Source organism: Cuculus canorus, chromosome 14 (genome assembly GCF_017976375.1).
Source record: "Cuculus canorus isolate bCucCan1 chromosome 14, bCucCan1.pri, whole genome shotgun sequence".
Taxonomy (NCBI): Eukaryota; Metazoa; Chordata; class Aves; order Cuculiformes; family Cuculidae; genus Cuculus; species Cuculus canorus.
The window spans coordinates 11,283,697-11,306,097 of record NC_071414.1 but is presented as its reverse complement, the minus strand read 5'-3'; the positions used below and the strand labels follow the sequence as shown (position 1 = coordinate 11,306,097).

At 46.7% G+C, this 22,401-nt stretch overlaps 1 protein-coding gene across 4 annotated transcripts in view; it reads left to right on the top strand.

Moving 5' to 3' along the window:
- NSD1 (nuclear receptor binding SET domain protein 1) overlaps window positions 1–22,401 on the top strand; it is a 60,504-nt gene that overhangs the window by 29,242 nt on the left and 8,861 nt on the right. For all 4 annotated transcript variants that reach the window (XM_054079866.1, XM_054079865.1, XM_054079864.1 and 1 more), the window contains 15 exons: window positions 1,623–1,732; window positions 2,783–2,852; window positions 3,616–3,734; window positions 8,414–8,557; window positions 8,917–9,040; window positions 9,518–9,718; window positions 11,116–11,295; window positions 11,626–11,782; window positions 12,080–12,285; window positions 12,863–12,975; window positions 14,848–15,117; window positions 16,475–16,591; window positions 17,954–18,095; window positions 18,526–18,632; window positions 21,624–21,828. In XM_054079866.1, coding sequence (XP_053935841.1) covers window positions 1,623–1,732; window positions 2,783–2,852; window positions 3,616–3,734; window positions 8,414–8,557; window positions 8,917–9,040; window positions 9,518–9,718; window positions 11,116–11,295; window positions 11,626–11,782; window positions 12,080–12,285; window positions 12,863–12,975; window positions 14,848–15,117; window positions 16,475–16,591; window positions 17,954–18,095; window positions 18,526–18,632; window positions 21,624–21,828 — 2,265 coding nt within the window. The remainder of the gene's footprint in view (window positions 1–1,622; window positions 1,733–2,782; window positions 2,853–3,615; window positions 3,735–8,413; window positions 8,558–8,916; window positions 9,041–9,517; window positions 9,719–11,115; window positions 11,296–11,625; window positions 11,783–12,079; window positions 12,286–12,862; window positions 12,976–14,847; window positions 15,118–16,474; window positions 16,592–17,953; window positions 18,096–18,525; window positions 18,633–21,623; window positions 21,829–22,401) is intronic.

Genomic DNA, 22,401 nt, shown 5'->3' with positions numbered 1-22,401 from the left:
GAGGGTGGGTGTGGTAGATGACCCAGGAGCTGGATGATTACACTTAGGCTTTTATGATGTGTGTGTGATGGTCCTCTTTAGGTCCTGGCACAGAATGCCCTTTGGTCCAGATTAATGAAGTCACAACTCCTTGTCCGAGTCCTTGCCACCAGTGCTTGCCACCACTGGCTTTCCTTTAGCCTGAAGATCTCTTGCTGCTGTTAAAACCCTTTGGATGAACATTGCTGTGCTGAGGTTGATACACAAAGTCTAATCCACACAGCTCCTGGGGTAACCCTTGCCTTCCTAGTGAGCTCAGGGAACTGTAGCATAGAAATCTCTCTGGAAAAACTTTTTTTCTTTGAGGTTCTAAGCATCTGTAGAAACTGTCAGAGACTTGTACTAGCAGGAAGCCAGCCCTTAGCTTTCAGTAAGGCAGGGTATGCAAGGAGCAAGTGCAGTCCAGTGGGCTTGTCCCTTTTCCATGGAGTCCTGGTCTACTTTGTAGTACATTCATTCTCTGGTAGTGTCTAAAGACATGTCCAGGGTTAAATCCCTGGTGTTTTGGCTGTGCTAACTCAGAGGGAACGCTCTTTCTGTCCTCAGGGGCCTATGGTCAAAAAAATTAAGCAGAACAGGCAGCGGGGTTGCTGAGGGAGCAGTTAAACTGTTCCCTTGGAGGGGAGAGGGAATGCCTCTGGGGGCTTGTAGGTGGCAGATGGAAAGGGAAGGTTGGAAAGGATTAAAGGAGATAAAACAGAATGTGAACCTGAGGTTGGAGGTACAGAACAGTAAAGAGCGCAGCAGTTGGAGCAGATGTCCAGTTCACAGGGGCTGCATAGCTCTTCCCACTCCTGAGACAGCTCCCATCTTTCTGAAGCACACAGAGCCCAAACTGCGGGCAGAGGCTTGCTGTGAGAAAGATGCCATATTCTCTCTCCCTTAGGTGTCTGACTAATAAGCCGTGCAGGCAGAAATGTGTGTTACAGAGGACGTAGCCAAGGCTGGCAGAATAAGCCGGTGCCCAGGGTAGGATAGGTAGCAGGCTGTTTCTCTGGAGTGTCTCGCACTCATAGCATCATAATTTTGTGGTCCTTTTAAGCTTATACTGTTGCCAAAATCAGTGTGGATCAGCGCAAGTCTAGCAAATTTTTACCTCCTGAGTGCCCAAAAACCTTGAGTGGGAAATGGTGCCGGTTACAGCCAAGTTTGTTTGGCATATCTTAACCAGGAGCATGTCCTTTAGCCTGTTTACTGCATACAGCTTGAATGCTGGTGGGAGTGGGTGTGTTTGTCAGTGGTAGGACTGGCTCATGCCAGATCAAAGTGCTTGGTAAATTATGGTTGGAATTGCGCTACCAGGTTGTGTTACTTGCTGGCACTGGCTTGATAGTTTCTCTTCTGTGGGTGGGTGTTTGTATCACACATTGAGGTGTGTATGAAGGTCATGGCAGACTTGAGGTCTATTTTTGTGGAAGTTGTACAAAAACAGGTAATTGGTATTTCTGCCTCAGGAGCTTATGATCCTGAAGAGAGTGTGAAGCCAATTGTTTTGAACTGGTGACTGGTATTTGCTCAGTGGTCTTAGTCTGATTAAAGAAAGGAAAAGCTCTGTTTATCTGACTTGAAGAGTTTCATTGCAGGAAACTTTGAAAGCAAGCGTCAAAGGAAGCCCACTAAAAAGCTCTTGGAATCCAATGATTTGGACACTGCCTTTATGCCAAAGAAGGAGGAGTGGACTCCCCCAAAGAAGGTACTTTCCTTCCTGCTCTTTTGAAAACCAGATAGAAAATGAGCCTAGACAGCAGACTCTGCTGAGTGAGAAACAGTGAGGTGGGCCCTGTTTTTTTGTTGGCTGTGGCCCAGGAGCAAAGATCCACCCTTCCCAAAGGTGCTGGTTGCTGTGTTAGGATGATGAAATCTGCTGAATACGTATGTGTTCCCCTCCCTGCTTATAGTGAGGATTGGGTCATTTTGGCTGTAAAGTCTTCACTCTTCATGGTTTATGTGGAAAAGAAGTCATCTGGATGCTGGCTGGGAAGGTGTGAGTAGAAATGTTCTGCTCAGAGGCTTTCTGTGGCTGTTATATTGCAGTGCGGCTTGAGCTTCAACATAAGGCTTTGTCTTTTTCCGTCAGATTTCCTCTGAGCAGCATTTCCTTTGTTACCTTCTCAAGGAGCTGGTGAATAGTACGTAAGTGCATTGCTTGTAGCAGGATGGAGACTTGAATTGTATCACATGTACGGTGTGGTACAGATTTTTGAAGAAAATACTAAATACTTGATACTATCTGCTAAATATTCATTTAGATGATTTTGAAAAAAGCGGCTTGTAAAAAATTATTTCAGGTGGCGACTTGTTGCCTCTGTTTCTAAGGTTGATTGATAACACTTTTCCTCCTTCCTTTTTTGTCTCTCTGTGGCACAGTCTTAATACAGTTATCATGGTTGCAGTAATGCAGAGGCCAGTGTATTTCAGTCTTAAGCTCCATAATAGCGTAAAGCCAGAGGAGAGTCTCTATTCCCTAGCAGCCTTTTTGAGAGAGCTGGGGACACAGCGGGTGATGCTGGTGAGCACAAGGCACAGCAGACTCAGCATTCCTCCTTGCCCAGAGACTGACTTTTCCATGTGGATCTGTCACACACACAAAGCAAATATTTTCCTGTACAGTCTGTAATCGCTGATGAATTTGTGACCAGAACTGTAAGGTACATGGTGCAGTCATTCATAAAGGCTCAGAGTGGCTAAGGAATGTGCACTTCTGATCTGCACGTGGTGACTTGACTCTGTTGTGTATTTATAGGGCACTGGCCCTTCCGAGAGTGACAGCTCTGAGCTCTACTCACCAGCCCACTTCTCGGACCTGGGAGAAGGTAAGTGGAGGCCAGGCTGTGAGGGTAGACTGGTGACATTTGGATCAGTGCCTGTGGCTTTGTCTGTGTGAGGGCTTATGTATCCTGAACTCAGAGGGTTCTTGCCTCAGCTGAGGCAGTGGCAAGAGAAATAGGTACCGAGATTATTTACACGATGTACTATTATGTCTTTGATTTCCCTGTGGAAGGTGGAAGTAGTGGGTTCGTATGTCCATGAGTGGATAGATGTTCACTTCTCATTCATTGTCAGGGTGCCTGAAGGGAGCTCATCCTCACAGGTCCCATACTAGTACCCTGTCTTTTGCCTGATGACGCACTGTCAACCAGGCTTGATGGTGGCTGCCCTGTCCCGCGGACAGTTGTGCAGTTGTATTGTGCTCCCTCCCCATCTGCCTTTGTAGCACGTTGGTATGGACACAGGGGAGTTTTTGTTGCAGTGCAGGGGGAGGAGGTAGTTAAAGCATTCACTTAGGTATGTAAGCTTTGTGTTGGTAGAATTTCTTTTTTTCTGTTGGGGGGCTGTCTTGGGAAAGTGCATGAGATTTGTTGTTCAGCAGCAAAAGAAGCTTAAACCAATGTGAATCGGTGGTGTTGCTGCAGGATGGGGCAGATGGCTGGAGTCTCGTACTACCCCCACCCTCATACCCTCAAAGACAGTAGGACCCAGCCTGAAGCTCTCGGAAAGGGTGTAGAACTTGCTGATGGCACATGTAGCCAGGGAATTTCTGCGTTTTCCTCAAATGGTCTTTATGTTGCATCCCAGCTTCTGAAAAACTCTTGGAGAAGCAACGGAAGCGGAAGAGGCAGCGCCATACCTCTGCTGCAGTGCATTCCAAGAAGGAGAGAAATCGGGAGGGGCTGGGGGAAACTCTACATTCTGAGGTACTGTTGGATCTTCCTATATGCTGTCTTCAATATTACCTGTCTGCTATTTCCCTGGGCACTTTGCAGAGCCTTGGCCAGGTCATCTGGCTGGCCTGTCAGTGGGCAGTTTGTCCTGCTGTTGTAACTGCATGAGCTGGGGTTGAAGCTGAAGGCCCTTGATTTAGTAGTGATTTTGTGATGACTGCTTAAGTCGAGTTTTTACTACTGTTTTTAGCTACTCGGCTAATTCTCCAGGAGAGAGGCTATTCTGGCCTCATGGGACCAGGTTTTGCCTGGCATCTTGCTTTGCACCTCAGAAGGTCTTCTCTGGTGGTGGGAATCTTGCCCTTTTATACACCAGTACAAAGTACTAGGCTGTGGACTTCAGCGTCTTCATCCATTTTCCCCTGCACGCCAGGGTGAGCTGAGGGCTGTGTTGGTGTGGATTCAGGGGACTGTCTGTGACTGCTCACAGGAACTCTGATTACATTCTGACATCCAGCAGAAATAATGGGGGCAACTCCATTTTACTGCATCCTAGCAGAGCTACCATACAAATGTCTCTGACAAGCACATTTTGCCTTTTAGGAATGAGCCAGGTATCACCAAGTGTAGGGGAAGCAAGACTTTTCCTGGGAGAGGTGGGACATCTCTGGGCCTCTCACCATCGCCTCTGCCAGTGGCCCAGGTTCAGCAGCAGGCTGTTCTGTCAGGATAGTCAGTATGTATTTCAGGAGCTAATTATAGACATATATTGTTATATTTGTTGTTGTTGTTATACAGCTTCCAGGAGAGCACAAACCTCACAACAATTGTCTGAGCAGTGCCAGCCACCATGCTGCTGCTGCTTTTTGAAAAAGGCATTTCTGATGGGGGTGATAAAGTGGGGTGAAATACTCCTGGGCCATGCAAGGCTTCTGTACTGGTGTTAGTGCTCTTCCTGAAGCATGCTCATCTGGAATTCTGTTTCAAGAAGCCTGTACAAATATCTTTGCCAATGCTGGAGGATAGTTAACGCTGTCTGCTGTTGGGCACCTGCTAAGAGGCTGGATCAGCTCTGAGCCAGCAAATTGTCTGTGTATCATTCATAGGGAAGAAAAGAGGGGCAATTCAGAGCAGCAAAGTAGCTAGGCCGTAGCTCTGAATCCTGCATCCACTGTTCACTGCAGAGGAAGCCCAGGGAGTCTTAACTGCCTCCAGCCTTAGAAGTCTGTGTTGGTTACCTAAAGTCAGTTATGGTAAACGTGCCAAAAGAAATGCCAGTGCTTGGCTCCTTTTGCCAGCATCTATTTCTCCATGTTTGTGTCTCTTGAGCCTTTGTGGTGAGAGCGTTCCACTGTGGCGTAGGTGGGTGCGTGGATATTGGTGAGCACTGGAGTGCTGTGGAGATGCAATTGTACTTTCACATGGAATTCAGACCATACGGGTCCCTACGTGACTTTCCACACAGCAGGGAAGGAACTCTGCTTTGTGCTGAACAGTGCTACAAGAAATAGACTGTCTGATGATACAGCACAGCGAAGACTTGAATCCAGCTGCTTTCAGAGAAAAAGAGGGCAGAGGAATGCTTATCTGCCTGGCCTGAGCTAAGCAGCTTTCTCTGTCCTTGCCTGTTTGCGGAGCCAGGAGTGCAAGTTCACAACATCAGGGCAGCAAGAGACTGAGAGAAGGGGATGGAAAATGCTGTTGAAATGGTTGTCAAGGTTATGAGCCAAGGTCAGGCTGTGCCAAAGAACAGGCCAGGCTTTTGAGGATGCGCCAGATGCAACAGCAGAGATAGCTCTGGAAGAAGACCCGAGATGAGACACCTGCCCTCTGTAGGAGGTATGTGGCTTTGCAGTGCTCATGCTGGGTTAGAGGAAGGAGGGGGAACAGCTGACAGGTTATTTTGAGTGATGGCCTTTAATTAAGATTTCTTTCTCCCTCTTCACAAAGCCCAAGTATCTGGCATTGCCCATCCTGCCTAGCTGGGATGTTCCCTTCCCTATGCAGTTCTGGGCGCATTGATAAAAGTAAGGCTAAGATCCTGGGATGCAAAACATACGGGCTGGCCAGCTATTTGCAGGACCAGATAGGGTAGGTTTAGGCTGAGAGAGCAGGGCTGGAGCATGCTGTGCCACACTGGGTGGTGTGGGCTCAGTTGATAAGGTAACATTGCTACCAGCAAATGCTTTCAGGTCAGAAGATGAGTGTCTGGTTAATGTTATGTGACTCCTAGATGCATTTTAGTCTCCCATTCCATTAGCACATTAAACATGGCCATCAGGTTTCAAAGCAAGGAGTCATAACAGCCGTGGTACAAAGTGGCCAGAAGGATGGACAGGTGAACCGGTTCTAAATCCCTTGTAACTCTGTGTGTAACAAATCTTGGGTGTGTGTGTATCCCCTTCCAGAACAGTATCTTGAAACCTTAACTACAGCAGGAAGCTAGTGCCACTGCCCAGAGGATGGGTGGTGCTTGCTTACCAGCACCCTGCCCCTCCAGACAGGGGCCTCAGTGACCAGGAGAGGGGCTGAGCTCACTTTGTGTCTGTAGTAGCAGGGCCCCAGCGTAACCAGAAGCTATCCCTGATCTTGTGCCCGTACCAGTAGCTGATTAACCCTGCTCTTGTTCTTCGTTACAGTGACCCCTGCAACCCTGAGGTCACTGATGAGCTGAGCAGAAGAGGGAGCACCTGTATAGGAATAAAAGGACCTGAGCTGTAACCAGTCCTTGGAGCACTGGTCGCCAGTGCTGCTCCTGGAGCATTCCAGGAATGAGTGCTTAGCCTGGAGGGCTGCAATAATTCTTAGCAGAAATACAGCTGCAGGAGCAGAAGTATTGTAACACTTAGCTTGAAAAGATGCTATTGCCTATAGGGGCAAAGGTGGCTGCTGTGTTCTTCCATGGTCTTTGTACCAATGCCATAGAGACCTTCCCCTTCCTTGTGCCAGGGCTGTGTGGTAGGGTGTCAGCAGTTTATGTGCTCCTTAGAGTATTCCCACAGGCTGCATCGCTGCCAGCCTTCCAGCAAGATTGTGGTAGTCTGTAAGTACTGATAGTACACAGTATGGTAAGTTGGACCAGCAGTAGTTTGTAGCTGGGACCTTGCTTTTTTTGTACTCAATAAAGGCAATTTATACCATTCATCTTCGTATTGTGTGTTTTAATATACTGCCGGTGCGCTTGTGCATCTTTTCTCCACAGAACTCGCATGGCTTTCAAATGTCCCCACATACAAGCATGCTTCTGCGTTCAGGCAATGGAGGAGAGAAAACAAACCAAAAAACAGGCAATAGAAGTATCGCTGTCTGACCAGAATACCAGCTCCATGTTCTTCCAACTTTAAACTTTTAGAGATCTTTATATCGTTGTTTTGCCTAGACTAATAATACTTTCAATGGGCATTTGGTTCACCTTGCAAGCTTGTAGTAGCACCACAGCTCAGACCGATGCTCTCCCATAGAGGAGGTGATGCAATGATCACTAGCCGGACACCTGGCACCGAGCGGGCTTGAAGGTACCATGGTAATGGCTGCTGCTCCTGCCAGCAGTTTGAATTCCTCTCAGGCTCTTCCACATGTACAGTTTGTGTCTGGAGATACATGAGGTGGCCTGAGGAGGAACTGGCAGCTGTGCAGAGATCGCTTGGCTAACTGCAGTGAGTGGGAATATTGAAAAATGGCAGTTTCCTTTAAATGTTCTTGCTCAATTCACTTAGCCAAAGGCATCGCTTTGGTGCAGCATTAATGGCTGTTAAGGTGTAATCACTCTGGAGTGGCACCTGAGGCTGATAATACCACTGAAGTGTTGCCTAGACTGTACCGGAATGGGCTGGAAGCTGTTGGGATGGCATTCCTTAGCTCTTCATTGCCTGTCCTGACAAAAGTGGAGGCAGTGCTGCCATGTGCAGCTCCAGGACATCAGCAACTTGTGGTAGAAGCAAGAGTCTGTAGCATATATGCTGCTCTCCTGTCCTTGAAAAGGTCCCATAGACACATCAGAAGGTGTACTTCCACCTTGAGAAGCTTTTTGATGGGATCCTTGACTTGGCCTGTGAGGCTGTGGTTGGATGTTTATTATTTGAAACCCACCTTCGCCGCAGGATACTCTTTCAGCAGTAGCTGCTACAGTCACTCTAACATGTTACAGTCAGTGCTGTGATGCTTGTACAGGATGGATGCTGATGGAAAGTTCTCCACCCCAGGCGTGATGGTCCATATTAATGCAAGCCTTCAGTACCTACGTTCCTGTATTTTACATGGATTAAAACAAGCTGAGACAAGTGGGAGGAAAAAGGTCTGGTTTGTTTGCTGGGTGACAGCTGTGATAAAGATCATTTGAAGTTTTTCATTTGCATTTCCAGTGCAAGAAGACACTGGCATGCGGGGCGTTTCAGACTATTCCAGCCTACCTGATTTGTTTTTGTGCAGGGCAATGCCTTTCTTACTTAGGCATGACTCCTTCCTCAGAGAGGGGTTATGTGCAGGAAGGTAATTGTGTTGAGTGTGTAATTTTTAATGATCTAGTCAGTAAGAGTTCTTTCCTTTCTTTTAAGTCTTTTGGTGTAATGATGGGGGGAGATGTTCTCTCTAGGGTGGTTAACACACACACACAAACCAACTGCCAAATGTGTTATGTACTCAATGGCTGACTTTGTATTTCCAAGTCAGGACAGGAACTGCTGACAGTCTTGATTCTGGATTTCTTTTTAAAGGGGGAGACGTCGGTTCATGGGTCTGCTGCAAGCCCCAAAGAGGCTAATGAAGAGCGGTCAGAGAACGACCATGGAGTGCCTTCGTCCAAAAGGATACAGGGGGAGCGTGGAGGAGGAGCAGCTCTCAAGGAAAACGTGTGTCAGGTACTGTCCTTGGAGAAACCTCTTTGAAACTTTTAACACAGTAAAGTATTTTTGTTTAAGTTCTGGACCACTCTGGTGCCCCAGATAAGCCCAGGTAGCTTCAAGGTGCTTATTGTAGAATTAAGCAGCTTTTTGTGCTCTGAATTGAGTCTTTCCTCTTCTGCTAAAGCTCACAAATACTAGGGAGACATGACCAGCGTAGGATTTGTTCATTTTAGCTGGTGACTGGATGGCAAATGGTTGTGGCAATGCACAAACCACCTGAAATTACTGACACAAGGAAACTTAGCTTTTTTCTGCGGGGGATGAGTTGGGGAAGGGAGCTGCTCAGACCTGATACTGTGCTTCTTTCTCTGCAGATCTGTGAAAAGCCAGGGGAGCTGTTGCTGTGTGAGGCGCAGTGCTGTGGTGCTTTCCACCTGCAGTGCCTTGGGCTCTCTGAGATGCCAAAGGGCAAATTCATCTGCAATGAGTGTTCCACAGGTACAGCCACTTTTGTGAGCCCAGTGCAGACGGACAGGGTGCTCGCTGCCTGCATATCTGGTGCTTCCTTTGCTGGAGTGACATGGCTGCATTAGGGCTGCGAAACAGCTCTCGGTCCTCTGATTATTGCTTTGATGTTTGTTATGGGTTGACTGGTTGAATATCCAGGATTCGGTGGGAAAGAGAAGGGGAAATTCTTATCTGGTGTTGGGGAGAGAGTGGAGGATGAGTCGAGTGGGCTGGAAAGGTGGGAATGTCTCAGTAGGGTTGTCAATTTTTTATTTTTTTCTTCTTTTCCCCCAGCCTGAAATTACAGCTGTAATAATATCTTTTTCAGTCTGGAGGTTTATTGCAGCTGCAGGCAAAAGCAGCTTGCTGCAGAGTTCTGTGTGCTGGGATAGCTACAGCAGGCTGGGAAGCTGTGCTGTGCTACACAGCCTGGTGTGACTGGTTTAACGCCTGCTGCTCTTTCTCCAGGTGTCCATACCTGCTTTGTGTGCAAGAGCTGTGGAGAAGATGTGAAACGGTGCTTGCTGCCCCTCTGTGGGAAGTATTACCACGAAGCGTGCATACAGAAGTACCCACCCACAGTCATGCAGAACAAGGGCTTCCGATGTTCCCTGCACATCTGCATGACTTGTCACGCTGCTAACCCGGCAAACATCTCTGCATCTAAAGGTACTGAAACCACCTGGCATGGTCTAGAGGATGCAGTCAGGAGCTTTTTCATTGTTTCACTTACCTGGTCCCTTAGTTGATTTTCTGTGCTTGCCACAGTGTTTGCTGTAGTTTCCCTAGGAATAGCTTCTCCCAGGGGACTGGAAGGGGTGGTGTCCGTCTGCGAGGTGACTGCTCATCAGCACTCCTGATGGTCAGACTTGGCAACTGAAATGTTCTCTTCTGCCCAGGCGCTGGTATGCCTGCGCGTCCAGCCGTGCATGTACCTCCCTGGGTCTTTGAATAACTGCCTGGAGCTGTATGGGTGCTCGCATTTGTCCTATGCAATTTTCTCTGTGCCGGTGCCACAGACGGTGCCTCTTAGCAGCGCTGGCTATCAGGGCAACGGCATAGAGAGCAGTGTAGTAAAAAATACTGTCTTGTTCTAGTTCTCCTCTTTCTATAATACAAACTCTTGTCTTGTAGTAGTGACGCCCTTGGGCTAAGCTGCTCAGGCAATCATTGAGCTCTTTGCACCAATACCTCCACCTTTATCTCACATGATTAAACTTAAAACTTTTATGTGATTGCCTTGTATGTTTGCTTCTAAAGCTGCCTGCCTTTAGATCCTTGGTATCTTAAGATGAGTAGCAATAAGACCAGCTCTATTTTTATCCTTACAGTCTGTGTTAAAGTCATCTGGTTTTACCACTTAGCACAGTTTGGTGTAGAAGGCAACACTAAGGCCTAAAGAAAACCCACAGCTGACCACTTCCCCACTGAATGTGCATTGTGTTCCTCTGGCTACTGCTTCCCTGTGGTCAGATTTACCCCTTTCCTCCCACCTCTTCTCACTACCCATAGTCTTCTGTGAGGAACTGAAAACAGGTTTTGAGAAACCTTGGCTAAATTAGGTCTGTAGGCAATTCTGAATTCTCTGTTATGGAATTTCAGGGTAAAATCTGATAAAGTACAGAGGCAAGTGCCAATGTTTTCAGGAGCTACGTGGATTGATTTCGTTACGTGCAGCTAAGCACTTGGAAATCGCTCTCTGTAATTACTGTCTGAGTTGATTCACTAATTATTTGTGTATGATAGAAAGCAGTTCCAGTCTATGAACTCTTGAACTGTTACTGCACAGCATGCAGGATGTTTTTCACTTCTAAATAATGCTATTGTGTGTATATTATCTACCAATATGTTTATATATAAAAATATTATAATATATATGATTTGATAGGAATCTAGTGAGTATGTAATGGGTGGTCTATAAAAAATAAATGTCCACTTCTGTGTCCAAAGATCACCTGTGGTTGTTTGTTATGAGCTTAGGTTTCACTTGAGACTGGTTTTGGGAGGAAACAAAATATCCATCTCCTTTAGAGGTTCACTGCCTTCCCAACATATTCTGGTGCTAGGTCGTTTGATGCGCTGTGTGCGATGTCCGGTTGCGTACCACTCCAATGACTTCTGCCTCGCTGCTGGGTCCGTGGTCCTCGCCTCCAACAGCATCATCTGCCCTAATCACTTCACTGCACGGAGGGGCTGCCGCAACCATGAGCACGTCAATGTCAGCTGGTGCTTTGTCTGCTCAGAAGGTGAGACAATCTGTTCTGGATCCCCTGTCACCAAGGAATGCCCTGACAAGTCATTAGAGCAGGCAGAAGCTTTGCCTGTCCAGAGTGTGCAAGTGAGAACTACAGGGAACAAGTTGCCTTCCTGTCCATCTCCAGTTAAGTCCAAGTTCAGGGTAGGACTTATTCTGGATCCTTAGAAGGGTTCTTTTGGCGGCATGAGTAGGGCACAACTTTTGCAAAGGGTTTGCAGAAGAGCATCATGCACTTTTCTCAGCTGTGTCTGTCTAGAAGTGTGGAGTCCAGGGCTTCTGCACAGTGACTCTGATAAATTCATCCTCCTTTTCTTTGCAGGGGGCAGCCTTTTATGCTGTGAGTCGTGCCCGGCTGCGTTTCACCGTGAGTGTCTAAACATTGAGATGCCAGAGGGAAGCTGGTATTGTAATGACTGCAAGGCAGGCAAAAAGCCACACTACAAGGAAGTAGTCTGGGTGAAAGTTGGGCGCTACAGGTAGGTGAAGGTAGAACTGACTTGTCCTCATCCCTTCTTTATGCAGTGCTCATGGTGACTGAGCTGTGAAGCTGCTCCTCTCTGTGGGGTACAGCGCAGTAGCCTCTGGCCTTTTTTGCATGCATGTAGCAGGTGGTAAAATGTGTGCTTTCCTTTTCCAGTAGCCTCTTGTCTCCCCACCAGTCTTGCTGGTAGCCCTTACACACTTCTTCCGCACGTCTCCATGCAGCACCACACTTCTGAGGTGGTTGGAAGTGAGAAAGTTAGAGGTTTGATTTGTGCTTCCCTGTGTTGCAGGTGGTGGCCAGCTGAGATTTGCCATCCTAGGACAATTCCTGTCAACATCCAGAAAATGAAACATGACATCGGTGAGTTCCCTGTGCTGTTCTTTGGCTCCAAGGATTACCTATGGACCCACCAGGCCCGCGTGTTCCCTTACATGGAAGGTGATGTCAGCAGCAAAGACAAGATGGGAAAGGGCGTGGATGGCATATACAAGAAAGGTAACTTGTCTTCATCCAGGGAGGTATATTTTCTTTTTCTCTTCATTCCCATTTGAAGAAGTGGCATTCTTGTAACAGAGAAAAATGTTGTCTTGGAGCTCAAGAGGAATCATATTTGTAGAATGACCTGCTGCTTATCTGTCATCCAATGGACTTAATCCCAAGGTTTATTGGCCTGACTCCCAAAGCAGGAGAAGGCTGTGCACATCTTGACTGCTTCTCCAGCTATGACATAGCCACTCTAAATCCAAGTGAGCTGCTGCTGTGTCGGCTTCTCTGTGTCTTACATAGTCATTGTCGAGTGTTAGGAATGCGGTTGTCTAACACCTCTGCCCAAAAGTGGGCAAAGCTAGCTGACAGTTCGGATGCTTCATCACCCTCCGGCGGGTCCCTTACTGTAACTCCTCCTGCTGCCATGCTATGTTGGCCTTTTCTTTACTCCGTTCCTTTGAACCCGGGGCTCTAAAGTACGTGGCCAGGGAGGTCTGCTGGTGGAGCTGCAGGCACTGGTGAACTCTGGCAGCCCAGCTCCATGTGAAGAGAAGTTCCTCATCACACACCCTGTTCTCTCACTTAGCTCTTCAGGAAGCTGCAGTAAGATTTGAAGAACTGAAGGCACAGAAAGAATTGAGACAGCTTCAGGAAGACAAAAAGAATGACAAGAAACCTCCTCCCTACAAACACATCAAGGTGAGGGCAGGTGACAGGGGCAGGGATGAAAGAAAAGTCTTGAGCTATCAGTGCAGTCATTTATAGGTATACAGACACATTCTGTTGTTTGGGGCATCTGGCTGTGTTTTAAGGTTACTTTGGTGCTGTTGACATCTTCAGTCATCCTCCACGGAAAGGACTTGTGTGTGTGCAGAGCTGTATGGAAGCTAGACCCTGGTGACATGAGTACTCTGTTGTACTCATACAGATCTGGACATCTCTGGGCTGTTGCACGTCAGCTCTGTGGTCTGAAGGAAGTGTCTCTACCTTGAGGACTTGGGAGAGTTCTGTTAATACGTAATATGCTCAAGTAGTGTGTGTTGCTGGTGGTAAGGTGGGCCTCCTCGGTGGTGTGAGATAGGTGACAGTCAGAGTGCAGTGGAGCAGAGCTGTGGGTATGATGGTAACCTGCACCAGAGCTTGGCAGTGTCTTGTTTCGCTCGTGTTATTACTTTGTTTTTTCTGTATCAGTTGGTGACTGAAAGAAATACTAACGCAGATGTACATGTTGGAATGTCAGCCCTTTTGCTGAGCTTTGGGGAACTCTTTGTGCTTAGGGCCGGGCCGTATTTTGAGATAGAATTGGAGCAGCATATAAAAGTCCTAAAGGATGGAGGTGACTTGAGAGGAGAGCTGGGCCCAAGATTTGAGTGCTTGAGATTTGAGTCCAGGCTTATCAGGATCCCAGTGACTCAGGGACCGTGTTCCTCTTTTTTTCATTGTCTTTGTTCCTTCTATTTTTTATGTGGCAAACTAGGAAACAACTGATTGCTGGTACTTCTTATTTCTAGCTACCATTTCTAGGCAGGCAGGTATATCCTGCATGAGTTACAGTGCGGTGTATAGGACACTACAGAATGCTGTGGCAGCAGTATGGGCCAGGCAGCTTCAGTGGAGGAAATAGTGTTATAGGTATTTTTAAGTCTGTCTCTGTCCATAATGTGAGGGAAATTTGGAAGCAGTTTGGAACCTTTGAAATACCCTTTTAATATAAATAATAACAACCATGGTCATTAGCTATGGCATCTCTTCTGAGGTCTGGGTGCAAGCTGTGTGTCTGTGGAAGCAAAGCGGTTTGCAGGAACAGTGTTTGCTGCCTTTAACCAAAACCAAAGGAGCAGTCACAGACATGGCAATCACTTCTCCACTTGTTGCTGCGCTCTGCTGCCTTCTGGAGCGGTTTTTAGAGAGTTCCTTGGCTCAACTCAGAGCTCCTTTTTGGGTCTCCCAGCTCTGACCTTGTCTGGTGTTTCTTTCATTTACATCTGCGGTTGGATGTGGAGCTGACTGCTTGTGGCGTGGTGCACAAGCAGGCCTTTTGTGCTCTGTCACGGGCTTGCCGGCCTAGTGCTCGTAATGACAGCTGAGAGCACAAAACAGTTTAAAAGTGACAGTTTCAAAAACCAAGGCTATAAGGAAACACTAAGGAGAAAGACCTGACACTCTGAGAATGGAGAAGGTGCTGTTTGATGCAGAAAATGGTTTAGTGTCGGTGACTGGTATGGTGTGCTGGGCCACGTGGGCTGGAGTAGGCACAGTGGTGATGAGATGAGGACTGGTGGCAGGCTCTTCCCCTCCAGGATTATGGAACGCACACTGTACCAGGTGGTGATAATGAGGGGACCTGCATCCTCCTCAGCTCTTTCCTCTAAGCACCATGTACCTCTTGAAACAGTGTGCCCAGAAGTACACATGTGCCTGTATTTGTGTCCTTCTGCCCCTTGCTGTAACTAACTCACACTGCAGCCCGTCAGCTCATGGGGCTGAGTATAGGAGTGACTATCAGGATAACATGTTGTTCTTAAGAGCTAACATCCTTTGTGTGTGTGTGTGTGTGTGTGTGTGTTCAAGGTGAACCGGCCGGTGGGCAAGGTGCAGATCTTCACTGCAGACCTGTCCGAAATACCGCGTTGCAACTGCAAGCCAACAGATGAAAACCCATGCGGCCTGGACTCCGAATGCATCAATCGCATGTTGCTCTATGAATGCCATCCCATGGTCTGCCCTGCTGGGGAGCGCTGCCAAAACCAGTGCTTCTCCAAGAGGCAGTATCCTGAGGTGCAAATTTTCCGCACACTGGCACGAGGCTGGGGCTTGCAAGCTAAAACAGACATCAGAAAGGTACGTACTCTTTTTCTGCATGTAATTTTCTTGTCCCTTCATCCCATCTCTCGTGCTCAATGTTGGTCTCAATAGATTAGAAAAATTACTATCTTCCATAATTTTAAGAAGACTTCTTGCTGTAGAATGCCATTTAGGAAGGCAGTGGATGAATTTAACTTTTCCAGTCCTGACAAAAGTGTTTCGGCTCAGCTAACCAGAAAATGGTTTGCATGTTAATGTCCCACAGGGTAAGAGTGATGATTGCTCTATCTATCTGCTTGTATGGGCGATGAGCTTTGTGAGCACACCAGAACACTGGCCTGAAGACGGTGCTCAGGAATTCCAGATGGGGAGCATGGACTGTACTTCCCTCTTGTTTTTAGCCAGGCCTTTCCAGTATGAGAATCTTGTATCAGAAACTGAAATCAGGCCTTGGCTTTTACAGAAGGGCACTGTCTTGGAGATGGCTGTTATTATTGCTGCAACTGGTATCTCCAGCTATAACACTTGTGTATGTATTTTTTAGATCTAGAGAGTAGTAGTTCTGTGGACACACGTCTGTGCTGAATGAAGAAGGAAGAATGTTAAAGCAAAGAGGACCCCAAGGCTAAGAAAGGGTGAAGTGAAAGAGGACAATTAGCAGAGTAGGAGAAGAATGTCTGAATAAAGGAGTAGGGACAACATGCTATGGAGGAGGGCTTGATAGCAGAAGGAAAAACGTGAGTCTATCCTGTTTAGGCTTTGCTGCCTGCTGTGATACAGGTTAAAGGATGTCTCTGCCTTTCCATGTGCCTGTTATGTTTCACTTCCAGCAGACAGTCTGGAAACAGCAAAGCTCAGTAGTTTAATGGAGGCACCAGTGAGCCCCAGTGGAGCAGAGCTGGGGTTGCCTCTGAGGACTGAAGTACGGTCTCTGTAGTGTTTCACTGCAGGGGAACTCCACAGATCTGCGACAGGAGCAGGTGCGCAAGGTGCATCATGCTGCTCCACGTGTTTGGTCCCCAAAAGGATATTGTTTCCAGCTGGAATGCAGTTATACAGTGCTTTGAGCTTTGCTGCAAAGAATTACTCTAGTGTTTAACTTTATACTGTCCTTGAATTTTAATTTTTCCCGTAGCACAAAGAATAATCTGCTGGCCATTGTTGCTTTATTTAATTTAGTTCAAGTTATTTGTTAAGAATATGAAACAGATGTGTGATTCAGGGCTCTTACTGAAGAGTGTAGGTTGAACTGGCTGCACAGCACAGAAAAAGACCTTCATGAAAGGGTTTCCACAAAGGAAGCAGGAACTAGGTTTTAGCACAGAGGTGGATGTCCCTCTGTCCTGGAGGGAATTTGGCTCATTTTATCAGCTTATTGTTTTCTCTCTGCCAGGGTGAATTTGTCAATGAGTATGTTGGGGAGCTAATTGATGAGGAGGAGTGCCGAGCCCGAATCCGCTATGCTCAGGAACACGACATCACCAATTTCTACATGTTGACACTGGATAAGGTATGTGGAAGGGATTTCTCTTGCCAGGATCCTAGACAGAAGTAAATGGATAGCAAGGAAGGCTTGATAGTGGTCTTCTCCAGCATGTAAAAAGGTGCTAAGAGTTGCTGATGACCTGGTCTGCATTTCAACTGAAGAGAAAACCAAAAGAATGGACTTAACCTGCAGTAGAGAAGCTTCAGGCTGGATAGTGGGACTAGGGGTAAAGGCTGAACCAGCTTCTTTGAAGTTCATTCAGAAGAGGTGAGGCAGTTGTCTTAGGATCATAGATCCTGCTTCAGCATGACGGTGAATTTAGTAACCTTGGGATCCTTCCCAGCAGCTGAACCCTGGAGAATCCAGAACTGGTCTGGTACGTGCCAGAGAAGGCATCAGCCCTCAGATGTACACGTATCGAGCAGTGAGACGTTCATGTAAGTTTAGATGCCAGGTCTTGGGGATATAAGTAGAGGGACAGAGTTTGTTACGCTCTGACTCAGACTCCTCAGTTGGTCCTGGAGGTTTTTGGTGTGAGCTCCTGGCGTTCAGAGACAAGTAGTTATGTCAGCTGCTTTCCACAAGTTTGTCACTCAACCTTGGGAAGATTGGAAGGAAACCGTGAAAGCAGGCATGGGAAGAAGCTGTCCAGTGTGGGACAGGATAACAGTGTGACTGCTTTCTGGCTCTCCTCTCTTCTTACTAGGAATTCACACTGACCATACCTTGTTTTCCGTGTCTGACTGATGGGCAGGACCAAGGGCAAAACCAACCACTAATAGGTCCCTCATTATTACAAGACAAAATCTCAGTTGCAGCTGCCCTCTCCAATGCAGCCTAACAAATGGTAGTGTACTCTACAGAAGCGTACCTTGCACATTACATGCCGTTCCTGTTTTCCCTCTATACACTGGCATAAAATAAGAACTGGTATTTTGCTTTTAAGCAGAAGTTGGGGTCTGGAACTGCATGTGCTGCCTTGGAAATGAGCTGCTGTGTTTATCCAGTACTGACACTGCAGGGAGAACTTCCCAGAAAGTAGCGGTAGTGTTTTCCTTGAGCCCACATGTCATTGAAGAGGAGGATGCTGTGCAGGAGACGGTATTGCTGTATGATCTGCCAGCCCTGACCAGGGCCATGAGTGTGTGGAAACTGGTTGGGTGTCTGTTGATTGTCCAGGCAGCACAGCGACATCTGTCCCTTATGTTTGGTTATAACACACATACAAACTCGGGTGCTTTGCAAGTGTCATCAGTTGCCTCCATTGTCAGACTTCTCACTGCTAAGAAATGCTTTCCTGCTGTGCTGGTGCCTGTGTGCGATGGCTTGAGCAGGATATGACCTTTTATTAAATTATCTTTTTCTGGGGTTTTTTTGGAATTCCAGGATCGAATCATTGATGCTGGGCCAAAGGGCAATTACGCTCGGTTCATGAACCATTGCTGCCAGCCAAACTGTGAGACTCAGAAATGGTGTGTGAATGGCGATACTCGGGTTGGGCTCTTCGCAATTGTAAATATCAAAGCTGGTAAGGAACCTCACTCTATCCATACCTGCAGCTAAAAGTGTGGGAGAGTTTCTGTAAGGAAGGGGGAAGGGTTTGTAGCTCCCTGGGAAGGTGTTTAATGTTTGTTCTCATGTAGGTATTCAGGGAGCTTAACACCAGTGCTGACACAATGAAACTCATACATCCGTGGTACAAATGGAGGTTCACGGTTCTAATTTACAGGGCCTTAAGAAACAGAATTAAGAGTGCTGCAGCGTGGGGTTGGATGTCCTCTATGGCTCTGCTATGTTATGTGGGAGCATGGGGTTGCACAGTTAATAGTTGGGATCCTCATGTAGTTGTGACAGTCGTTTGTGTCAGTAGATTTCAGAAGTGCTTTTACTTTAGCAGTGAGACATTCTGCCCTGTAGTTCGTTACAACTTGCTTGGTTTTGATCTGCTTTTGTGCCAGGGACTGAGCTGACTTTCAACTACAACCTGGAGTGCCTAGGAAATGGAAAGACGGTTTGTAAATGTGGTGCCCCAAATTGCAGTGGCTTCCTAGGAGTTCGGCCAAAGGTATGATACTTTTGTTCTTTGTTTTAAGCTTTTGTTCTTCCACATCACCTCTGCATAGGATTTCAGGGTGGGGGTGAAAACATAGCTCAAAATAAGTTGAGTATTCGAATTTTCATTCTTAGACATCAATTATTTGAGTTGCTATAAATAATGATGGGAAATTAAATATTACACCAGAAGAGTAAGAGAAAGATTTATTTCAGTTTTCTGCTTATTATCATGGCGATTTCCATTGCATTAGAGGAGCAAAGGACAGACATGGGAAAAGGACTTCCAGTAGATAACCAAGGAAGCACAGCTTAGCCTGTTTCACAAAGTAAAGGCCGGAGTAAATGGTGAGCACGCATGGGCCAGCAGACTTGCATTCCTTCAGACTGGAGTTGCTTTAGAGCCAGAAAGCTCCTGTATCACCATCTTTGCTGGTATAAGAAAGTTCTTGCTTTTTCCTTCTTTGAGTTAAGCAACTTACACATCTGGCAGGAATAAGAAATTTGCCATATCTGTAGTAGAAAAATCACTAGCTTTTAGAATGGACTGACTTTTGAGAGCTTCATTTTGTAACTGTAATTTTGCAGTAACAGGAATTGATTTCCATTACCTCCTTGTGTGAGCTGGTTCTCACTGGGAAAAGGGAACAACAGGAGCAGTTAGCCGAGTTCCCAGCTGTCCAGCTGTCACCAGCTCAATCTGTATCTCAGCTGTTGGTTTGTTTCAAGAGCTTCACCAAGCCAGGCTGTAATCGCGCTGCTCTGGCATGTGGGTACTGGCGGCTTAGCCGCGTTCAAGGGTTAACAGCAGCACAGTTGTTGAGCCTTGTCAGTATATAGGGAAGGTTTTGTGAATTCTCCAGAGAGCTTAATTCTGCAGAAAAGAATAACTTATGAAAAAAAATGTCATGTCTTCAGAAGTTGACAGATGAGGCGAATTACACATCTGGTGTATTTAGTTCTTTTTTGAGTTGTGATTTAAAGCTCAATTGATTTTGTGCTGGTCCTGTGTTTATACATGGCTTGACTGTAATTTTTGCCCTGAAATTGCAGGTTGCATGATGGAAATCAGAGAAAGGTGCCCTTTAGTTGGCATTAAAGTTCCTTTGCGATGCCTGAGGCGACTCATTCCATCTTGATGAGATGGGTTGAGAAACAATACCCAAGATAACAGTACCTTGGTTGTTGGGGTTTTTTTCAGATTCATCGATAATAGATGCATTTTTAAGCTTCCTGAAAATACAGCAAGACAAAACTTGATTATACTCAAGTTCAGTCTTAAAAGTGACCTTTCTAACCTGGAGTTTGAATGCTTGGATTCTATTGTACTGTAGTGAGCAAGTGGGAATAGCTTACTCCAGCTGTTAGACCTTGCTTAGACATTCAAATTAACTGTGAAAGGTTTTTCTTGTTCTCTTTGTAATTTGATGGCGAAGTACTGGGCACTGAGAATAGGTGGAATAGTTCAGGTGGAGGTGAAATCACTATCTGCATTTTCAGTGATAAAGGCCTGACTTGTCCCCATTGTCAGGGGAAGGGCTGGTCTGAAAACGGAAATATCCAATTGAGAAGGGGAAGGAAACCATCAAGATCTTTGGTTTTTATCTGGATAGGAATGTGATGAAAACAGTGCCCAATATTTATGCAGAATAAAGGATGCAAAAATTGCCTCGTGGGGGTTCGCTCAGCGTGCAGAGATGTTCTGCGTGGAGAACGCATATTCCGACACAGAAGATATGTGGAGAATGGCATAAAACTTAGCTCGCATCTGTTTAGATAAACTGAACTGATAGTGCTTTGAAAAGGTGACTGACTGGGGACAGGAAGCATCATCTTTGTGGAGTTGTGTTCGGTACAGTGGAAGGATCCGGTTGGGGGTGAGGACTGGTCCCAGGACCCAGGTTGAAGTCGAGGGGAGTTTGGAAGAAGCCTTAGGCCAGAGAAGAGAGCACTTAAACCGTTTAGATGCGAATCTTAACAGCCATTGGAAGATTAACTGCTGATGACTTATCTGCTGATGAGAATGTCTGTGTTGGGGCTGGAGGTGGGGATGGGGTGGTTGCAAAGGAATAACTGAGCAGAAGTGGGAATGGACTGGAATTCGGAGATGGAGTACACCAGAGAACACAGCTGGAGGGTGATGTCAGTAACAAATCTGGCAGCAGAGGGTAATTGGTGAGAGCAGTCATGGTGGAGAAGGAACCATTGTGCAGTTCAGCTGCCACAGGACTGAGCTGCTGTGGTGGCAAAACCGTGAAAAAGGCAAACGCGGGCAGTACCTTGGGAGGGATTTCCCGTTCTTTTGGAGAAGTATTGATGTCAGTGTACACAGCCTGTGAGACATCACCTGAAGCAGCGTGTACAATTCTGTAATTTGCATTTGGAAGAAATAAACTCATAGGGGCAGAGAAAAGCTGTTAGGAAGATTCAGAGTGCAGACTGTGAAAGTTTGCTTTGTGAGGAGGAGAGCATGTCCTGGTGATTAGTTAAGGGAGAGAGCAAAATTGCAAAACAAGAGCAGCATTGACACAAGAACAAATAGATCTAAACTGACCACAGATAAAATCTACACTGAAAATGAAGGTGGGGGGAACAACATCAAAAAGTGGAGGAAGGCCTGGAGAGACTCCTCATGAAAATCAGAGGTGCAAGGAGACCCAGAAGCTTTGATTGAGGACCTGAAGGGTTTGTGAGAGGTGGCACAAGCTCAGCAACACCAGGCAGCCCCTGGCTCCTTGTTGTGCTGTTGCTGATTACCTGTCATGTCTTTAGCCAGGCTTTCACGCAAAGCTTCCAGGGTTTTTTAAAAACAAATTAGAAGTATTTACTGTATTAAATCAATGGCCAAATAATGAAGAAGCTCTGTAGAGATGCTACATACGTTTCAGCTATGGCTGGCAGTGGAGTTTTTATTTGCAGGGTTTGCTGCTGTCTCCACTGTAGCAGGAAGGGAACAGCTGGAAGTGGCAAAGACCTGCATTAACTGATGTTGTCTCACTCGCAGAGCCAACCCAGCCTCACCGAGGAAAAGTCCAAGAAGCTAAAGAGACGTCCGCAGATGAAGCGCAGGTCGCAGGCGGAGGTGATGAAGGAGCGAGAGGACGAGTGTTTCAGCTGTGGGGACGGAGGGCAGCTAGTTTCTTGTAAGAAGCCAGGCTGCCCCAAGGTATACCACGCGGACTGCCTCAACCTGACCAAGAGACCTGCAGGTCAGTGCTCCGCGCAGCTGGGCTCTGCTTGGGTCACGGTGTTGGCTCAAGGTGTCCCAGGTGCTGCTCACCACCTTGCACTCACTTCACTACATCTTAAAATTTCAAGAGATCTTTCTCACTCAAACAGGTTTTGTGGCCCCCACAACACAACCCTAATTTGCACCCCACTGTGTCTGCAAAAAGATTAATTGATTGCTGAAGGGGGAGCTGGTCCTCACCTAAGAAATGGTGCTTATGAGGTAACCCCATCCTTAGGGCCTGGCAGAGGAAAGTTCCAGCCATAGCTGAGGTATTGATTCCTCAGATGGGCCTTTTTCCCAAGACTGAAGACGATTGACTGAGTTGAATGATGAGGAGAAGCACTGATGGCAAATGGGATGAATGTGTTAGGTGTCTGAATAGCCGTGAGTTCATAGTTGGGGAAGAGAAATTTGAAATAAAAGAAAAAAAACTCAAAAAGCTCTCCTAGTTGTGTGCAGAGAAAAAAAACAGGCTCCCTGTAGGAGTGATAAAACAGTTTCTAGTTCATCAGTAGCTCAGGAGGTGTGAAATAACATCTATTAGAGGAAA